The sequence below is a fragment of the Mesitornis unicolor genome, unplaced genomic scaffold (assembly GCF_000695765.1).
Source record: "Mesitornis unicolor isolate BGI_N332 unplaced genomic scaffold, ASM69576v1 scaffold9967, whole genome shotgun sequence".
NCBI classification, from domain to species: domain Eukaryota; kingdom Metazoa; phylum Chordata; class Aves; order Mesitornithiformes; family Mesitornithidae; genus Mesitornis; species Mesitornis unicolor.
The window spans coordinates 232740-241525 of NW_010195773.1; the positions used below are offsets into that span (position 1 = coordinate 232740).

Below are 8786 nucleotides of genomic sequence, written 5' to 3' on the forward strand. Positions count from 1 at the left end.
ATGTCAGAAAACAAAAGGAACATGAAAAGATAAAGGGATTATGGGAATAGAAAAGAAATTAATGAAGAAAAGGAACCGGGGGGAAGAAAAGGGCATTATAAAGGGAGTATCAGCTATATTAGAACTTGATGAGAAATAAAGAAAAAGAGCCAGCAGCCAATCCATCAAAACTGGCATTTAAGAAAACAGGACTGGGGAACCATTGCTACAATTCCTCCTGCACCTAGGATGAAATCTCTCTCCTTTGAAGTCAGCAGGAGTTTATCCACTGATTTCAGTCAGCCTAGGATGTTATCCCTTGTCGTGGTCTTTATTTCCTAGAACAATCCAAGCATATACTTGGGTAGTAGCAAATGCAGCATAGTTGATTGACATAGCACCTCCCTGGGCAGAGTTACCACTATTTGGGGAATTCAGATTTGTATTTCCACTATTTTCACACATATAGGCTTTTTGGGAAAATTCTACTTTCATTTCTGAGCTTTCAGACTTCCCAATAAATCTTGTAAAGCCTGGGGCACAACTCTGACAATTTTTGCCTGCAATATCCTAAGTGTAAGCAGCACTTCAACGAAGTTACGTTTTCCTGGATAAGGAGACTACTTTTGTGGAGTCAGAGGTTTTCCAAGGTGACTCATTGCTTCGCTTGCAATGACTGACACCTTCCTTCAGTGTCATTGGAAATTAACCATTTTATTAAAGTACCAAGGACTTTCCATCTGCTTATCTCCACTGAAACAATTAAAGTTATCTCATCTGTGTTGAAGCCCTGTGTGGTTGTTTGGGCCAGGCTGCAGAAGAAATCTGAACAGATGCAGGACAGAAGACTCAACAGTTATGGACACAAATTTTATTTTTTTTTATAGATATATAAAATTCACTGTGTGGTTAATACCCATGCTGATTATACAGTAATTTGGAGATCCAAATCACTTAACAAGTATTAACTACTTAATACAATGCCCTTGAGAGATAGGTAGAGCTAAGCAAGAATTATTATCTCTGTAGAGTTGACAGGGAGCCTGAGACAGAGATGTGGCTTGTTTGAAGCCACATGGCAAGTCAGCTGCAAAGTCAGGATTAGCACTTGGGTCTTTCACTCCCAGGAGCCATGTTCAAGTCACTACACTGGGCTGCCCCTGAAGATTATTAAGGATTAATGAGCAAAGCAGAGGAGAAATAACAATGCATGCCAGAAATACAATAATAAAGCTCCAGGGTGAAAAATGAATACTAACGTGTTGAAAGGCCTGGAGAAATCATGAAATCCAGAAAGAGTTTTATGGTTTCTTAAAAGATGTGGCTCTAATGATAGCCAACTCCAAAATGGGAAGGAAGGGAGACCCTTTTAAGTCTTACAGCCTGTAAATCTTAAATAAATATCAACTGGACAGTGAAAATCACATTCACACATTTATATTGCAAATTTACAGAAAAACACTCAAGCAGCAGTCTACAAGTGATTTTCAATCCCTCAGAAATCCAGACTGGAAAGCAATCCTCAAACAAAGGCCCTGGGAACAGCGAGGAGTACAGAATAACACAGTGAGAGAAGACACATGAGGAATCACTTACGATAAATTGCCTGACCTGATCTCCTCAGGCAGCTCTTGTGGCCACAGGACACTTCTGGTCATTTAAACAGGTCAGGTCTGTAGGTGCGAGGGGGTTTCATTACCTGTTGTGAGCATCATTGCAACACTGTGCAGCTCCACACTCTTCAAGGAGAACACCGAAAAGTGAAGAAGGTTTCAAGATAAGAGAGAAGGATGCCTAACACGTTCAGAAAACATGCCTTGGAGTGAAATATACCTGCGCAATGTATGGTTGGACTGAAGTGGGTTCACCATAAGAGGATTATCCAGAGGTGTTGCTCTAGGTCCATGACTGCTCCCAGATCTGAAGCAGGAAAAAGAGCTCTGTAGAGTCCTGTGTCCCACGTTATAGCATGCAGTCAGATTGTGCTGTTCACAATTTTTCTTCCTGGCTTCAGTAGTTTAGGAATAAACTGCATTTAAGCTAAAAACAAACAAAACCTTAGGAATTTAAAACAGAATCAACATGAAAGGTATATGAAGAGTGAAATGTGAAAGAGGATATATATATAAGTATTTGCTCTGGTCTGGTTCCCAAATGGCAGTATATAGTAATGACATCTTTCCTTAAGCCTGGCTTGGAAAAAATGCATCTACACCTCACTAACTGCAGTGCAGTACAGAGTGACAGACAGCAGTCTGGGTGGTTGCTAAAGTGGGAGATGCTGATGTAGGGCATAAATGGTTCACTGCACAGTCCCAGGACAGCGCCTGCCACCCAAGGAAGATGAACAAGATGCTCTGGAAGCAACGCAATTTACTCATGCACAGGTGGTACATATTGGTACACTGTCACCAAAGAAATGGTTCAAATTCTCACCTCGTGTACACCTGCGCCATCTCAGTGAAGCCTCTGGTGTAACTGGTGTAACTCCATACAGTTGCTGTAACTGAGCTCTCTCACGATAACAGCGATTAATCCTCAGGGCAGGGAAAGTGGAAAGCAGAATGTCTGACTTTGCCAAAGGTCAATTTATTGGCTTTCATTTGCCAAAGCGTGCTGTGGATGAAGTATAGGAAAATGCATCCATAGTCAGCCTGCAGTGCCTGCCTCCACGACAATCTTCCAAGCTCTGCAGTAGTTCTCATTTGCGTCTTATCCAAAAATGCCTTCAAGCCCAGCAGTTTATGGAGCAATTCTGTTCCAACGAGATTAAAAAAAAGAAAAAAGATACATTTCTGGGGACCACTCTTACATTCCTGTATCTCCAGCTCAATAGCTGTATTCAGCCCGTTCTGCTCACTGCTCTGTCCCAATTACAATGAACCTGCTCACTGCTCAGTCCCAATTACAATGAAAGTATTTAATTTCCTCTTTGATTTCCCTTCAACAACAGATTGCAACTTGTGACACTTCAAGTAATTTTGGTAGCTCATTTAACACACGACGAAACCTGAATATCTGCTGATTATGTTCCCAAGCTCTGGCTCATTGCAATAAAGGATGGAGAAAGGAGATGCAATCTCTGGAGATTGAGAACCTGAACATGATTACTGCTGCCTGAAAACTTGTTTTGTCCCAGCAGTCTTGGGGTACAGCTAGCCTCTTTCATGAATGATTAATGAACTATAGGCAGTTAAGTGAAACTCTGCCCTAAATGTATCTGTAACCAACTCAGGTGGGGGTCGAAGAAGTCTAACCAGCCAGTATCCTGTAATTTACAACTCCTTATGTAGTGAAATGGAGTAATTAATCTCATTTACTGTGGCTAGTTTCTCTTGCCCAAGTACCTGAGTCACCTAAGTGTTGGAGGTTTTTTTCCTCTTCCCTTCTCAGCATTAAAGTTGTTATGTGGTGGGTTGGCCTCCAATATCCATGTTCATATTGAGGAGGACCTTCCTCCATTGGTAACGCCACTGATTCCAGAGCTGAAAATTCAGGATTATACTCATTTCTGGTGAACACACTCAATCACTTATCAAGATAATATTAAACTTCCCATAAAGCACTTCTTAGTGGTAAAGAGTGGAGATCTTTAAATGCTGTCAGCAATATCAAACTTCAAAACTTTCTTGCTCCTAATTTCTTTAACCAGCATGGTCACTTACTTCCAGGACTAACAAAGACTGTAGAACATATTCTCATCTTTCTTGATAGATGATGAGTTGGCCTCAGTAAAGTTGTTAACCCTGTAAAGTAAAATGCAAATTAAATAGCACAATCAAAATCAAGCTATTAAAAAAATAGTCATGCAGGCAGTATATGATACTAAATACCACTCTTTTGCTTACATTGTTACATAGATAATACCAGCGTATTAGAAACATAATAAATCACAGAAAGCTGTTTCTCTGGCTAGGAGTTTCTCAAACTATGGGTCGTGACCCTCCATGGGGATTCATGAATAAGCTTGAATGGGGTCACAAAAAAACTGTTAGTGAGAAGCAAGGGCAGATATTTCCCCCTAAGTTGAGCAGCCCAGTCCTCTAGCAGGGGAACAAGAGAGCAGATTGTAATTAGTGGCTGTGAGTATTTATACTTGCTAGGGAACTGCTAACTACTTTTAATTACAACAGCTCACTTTTTCCAGGAGAGGGGAACAATATAGGCTAGAATTAAAATTGCTGGATAGTTGCTAACTGCCTTTCATTGCAGGCAATAGATGTGTTTCTCCAGGGAGGAGAATATACTTGCGACTGGATCTTATTTCCCCATCATTTAGAAATGGGGCCATTACCAACTCAGGGGGTCACACAAATATGCAATCAAACACGGTTGTATTTTCAAACGGCGAGACAGAAATCAATAGTCTCATTTATAGAATATGCGACCACCAAGCAAAAAGCGAGGTGCTGCATGCAATCTGCATTGCACTCCAGTGAAGAAGGACATTTATTAAAGGACTTAAAATGAGAAGCTAATTGAAAAATTAGCATGGTCTCTCTGAAAAGCACTTCCGCATCTGTCTCTGCTGCCCTGCTTGTCATCTGAACCCACTTTCTTTCCCAGAATGGATCACCTTTTCAAAGCTGTCCACAATAGGATGTACCAAGGTGGAAACCCAAGATTGGCACCTGAGGCTGCAGTCCTAGACCATGTGGGCTGGCTTGGTTAGCACTGGTGAAAGTCCTCTCCTCTTCCCTCCTGAGGGCAGCTTTCATCGAAACTGGAAGAGAAAGTATCCAACTCTTCTCCTTCTCTCAAAATTAGGGATTTTAGGGAAATACAAGAGTGATACACACACTATATCCCCAGGTTAGGGGATTTTAGTGTCACCAAAGTCCATGTTTGCTTTCTTGCAGTCTCTATAAGGTAGATGAGGACTGTGACTACAGGGCAGCCTGTCTCCTTCAGTGCCTTCTGGCTACTGCAGCCACCACATAGGTTGCTCCAGGAGTGTTGTGCAGCTCCCCAAAAGGGAGTGAGAGTGATGTCAAGTGAAAGTGAACTCTCTAGTGGACATGCCCTTATCTCAGCAGTAAGAGTTTCCGCTGCATGCTGTCCCCATCATCCTATGCCCATTCTTACCCTGAGATGTGACATCCTTCCCCTGGGGAAGCAGCTCAGAAAAGGGATCCAGCTTACAAATAACCAGGGGAAAAAGAAAGGAATAAAAAAAAAAAAAAAGAAAAGGAAAGGTGTTATTTTTCAGCTGGATCGGTTTTCCAACCTGCTGCATTGCACAACCACATGAGCACCTGTGGTGGCCAGAGCCAAGAGGGGGAAACGTTAAAAGTGGCTTGAACAGCACTGCCACGTAGTGGCTGCTTGTGAGGGACAGACGAGTCCTGGCTGCTGGTGGGAAAGAAGGAGAGGTGACCTGAATGGTGTCAGCACAACTTGACTGTGGAAAAGGGCTCTGATAGTGAGAGGAGGCTACTGAAATTTGCAGGCAAAGGCGTAACACAGCTCAGGGGTCAGCATCGAAGCCAGGCAGCTTGAAACTCAAAATGGCCATAGCTTCCTGCTAGTGAAGGTGGTTGACATGGAGGGAGATGAACTTGTGTTGGCTGAGGGCATTATAGAAGAGAATAAGCCATAAGACATTCTTAAAGCTTAGGTTAGGGTTTCTCCTGTGTTTGCGTGCAAGAAGTGGGATGAAATTGTCATAACGAGCCCCTTGTGGAGCAGAGAGCAAAAATGGTGCCAGCCCTCTGGACCAGAGAGTGGCTGCTCCCCTGAAAGCCTGCCCTGCACCCAGCAGCAGGGATGGCGTGGACAGGGTTGTATATCCAAACTGTGTAAAAATAGGATGACCTGCTGGAGACAGTGAAAAATGCCAGACTCATATTATTTTCCTAACATTGAAACTGGCGTGTCCATGCCATGGGCACACTCCCACTGCAGAAGGTCAGTGCTAAGGAAAAATTCCTCCTATGAGTCATGCCAGCCACAGGGGATGCGGCATAGCCCTTGTCTCCTAACAGTTTGGTGTGTGATACACAGCAAACAACTTCTCCCCAGGGAACCCAAGAGGTCCAAGTTATTACAGAAAGTTCCCTGAGCAGTAACCCTGCTTCCAAAAACAAGTAGATACCCTTCCCAAAGCATTTCTGCACTCCTGTCAGATCCACTTGGGATCTTTTCACACCTTTCTGTGAAAGGCTCCATAACTGCAACTGCAAGTCACTTTTTATCAAGTTTTTCTTTGCAGCCTGTCAGCAGCATTTTGACCAGCCAGAAGGGTTACCTCCATGCTCTCTGGTGCTCAGTGGGATGACTGCAAGCTGTGTGGCTTTTTCGGGAGTAGGGATATAGCCCCCAGCAGCCTGAGAAGCCAGGGAAAACGATTTCAAAAACATATTTAATGATAACCGCAAAGAAAAAATCAATGCTTAATTCCCTGCCCCTTGACTCTCCATCCTGCGTAGCTTTGTGTCCCTTCTGTGCCAGGTGAGGCATAGCCTGGACAGGTGGAGGTGGGAAGGGGACACTCCGGGCAGCTTCAAATAGAACAGAGGCTTTAAAGTAGATTTTCAAAACATTATGGATTTCATCTTTGCTTAGCAGCTGGTTACTGTGCCGAAGCCATGAATCACACCACTTGAAGTGATTGAAGGAGGGGAAAGAATAATAATAATAAAGTGGCAGACTAGCTCAGGGATAGGCTTGGGAGTCCTATTAAACTTGAGAGGCTATGATTTCTATTCCCAGGACTTCTGGTTAACGCAAGAAAAAGCACCATGTTTCCTCACCCCATCCAAAAAGTTGACCTAGGCAAAAACTGAGGAGGAAACAGCAACAGGTCAATCCTGCACTGTATAGTCAAAAGTTGCCAGCAGAGTAACATGGCAGCGCTCATGAAAAGCCTGCAGCACCTCTGGCAAGCCCTGCAAAATTTATAATTATAGCTACGGGCTTCATCGCAAAAAGAACCAAATATGTGATGTTTGTTTCTGTGGAAGAATGGGAGGAGACTAATGGTAAAGGAGAGGGAGTGGGAGTGCGGAAGCGGGGAGAGGGGAAGGCAGGGAGCCGAGCTCTGCCGAGTTTTCAGGGACCTGCAGAAAAAAACCATCTAAATAGAGTAGTTCAGACCTCAAATACTGTGCAGTGCTTTGACAATCTTTTGGTTTATGGCATACTTAACAAAGTGTTCTTACATTTACTAGGCTGGAATGTCCATTTGACTATAGGCTCGCTGCTACTTTGCTAGTACTTTAACATTTTGGACACGTGACAAAAATGTGTGTAACGCATTTTTTAAAGTGTTGATTGTGCTCGTAATTTTCAAGTCAGAATATAAAATAAACATCTCTGCCCTTTCTTCCAGCAGGCAGCACAGAGATCTGCTCTTCGCGTTCTATCTGACAGGTACATTTTGTCATTTTTATGAACTATAAATTGCTTTATGAAACGTTGAGCCCTATTTATTGTGGTATATAACTCATAATCGGATTTTGTCCCCAAAGTATCTGTGAACTGGGATGTTAAACATTTTGCATGCTTAGATTTGTCATGCATGTGTAGAGTTTATTACTGCAAAAATCACAGTCTTGTTGTATTTCATACAGAGTATGCAGAATCCCTTGTTGTGATACCAAACGAGAGATAAGAAACTTACTGGAGAAGGCATGAATGATGCAGTAAATTCTGAGCTTTAGAGTTTGCTGAGATATATCTGAGCTCATTTTTCAGCAATAAGTACTTCATTTATTCAGAGATGTTCTCTTTTGACTTTTTCTAAATCCTTTCCCTGGGAATTACACTTTTGACGAGATTCTCTGTACGTTCTATGCACAAAAACAATGCCCTTTTTTACCCCTTAAATTTTGAGGATTGCTATTTTGGAGGAATTTAATTCATTTTTTTCACTTCTTCTGGAACTGCAGCAGTGCTCCAGGCAGATAAGCAGGGAACCAAATCCTTAGACAGTGTTCAGGTTTTACTCAGCTCTTTTCCAAGCAAGAATCCATTAAGTCCAGTGGGAAACTTGCCTGAGTGAGGAATTCAGGATTTGGGCCATAGTAAATGTTATAGTTGGGCCATAGGTCTGCACAGGTATTTACCTTAAATGACTTTTATGAAAGAGGATTGATTGAAATATAAGGTAGCTTTCTGAGACGGTCCTGATTTCTTTTCCAGTTTTGGGAACGGGGGGAGGGGAGGGGTAGGAAAGACTGTACATTTTAGTGCCTGTGAAAAAGAACTAGCAGATTTACATTTATCCACAAATGAGGTACTGTGTCATGCAGGCTGACACAGAGTAAATTTCCCCATGCCTTGTTGGCAGCCCCCTCTGCTCTGTCTGGCCCCCCGCCCCCCGCCTCCCTGGGAATAAGCGGTAATTGACTCTGGAAGCCAGCTCAGGCCAGGATTTCTCCAGAGCAGAGCCTGTCACTTAGGCTGAATTATATGTTGTGCATGGATGAATAACATTTCTCTCTGCTTGGAAGCTAAGACCGCCAAAATTATCGACCTTCCTCCCCCAAGTTTACAAACACCATTTTGTTTAGAATTTCCCCCCCCCCAACTTAAGGAAAAAAATTTTCCAAGTGAAATGTATGGGATGTGGGTGAAATTGCTGGCATGATTGTAGGGCACACAAGTATTTACTGTAACTGGGATGAATGCAAAAAAAAAGAGGAGTCAGAGCCAGCTTTATGCCCCTCTCCCTGGAGGTGTGCAAGCTCGCCTCCCAGGCAAAGCAGCTTTCCCACTTGGTGGGGACAATACCGTGACCAAAGAAAATGAGGGTTGGTTTTTTTTTTTCCTCAGCATCCTTCCCTGGGGCTGAATGAGGAGCATTA

At 42.9% G+C, this 8786-nt stretch overlaps 1 protein-coding gene across 1 annotated transcript in view; it reads left to right on the forward strand.

The window, feature by feature from the left end:
- AFF3 (AF4/FMR2 family, member 3) overlaps positions 1-8786 on the forward strand; it is a gene marked incomplete at its 5' end in the record, with an annotated part of 268426 nt that overhangs the window by 186937 nt on the left and 72703 nt on the right. The window contains one exon of the mRNA XM_010188239.1: positions 7313-7350. Within this exon, the coding sequence (XP_010186541.1) occupies positions 7313-7350 (38 nt within the window). The remainder of the gene's footprint in view (positions 1-7312; positions 7351-8786) is intronic.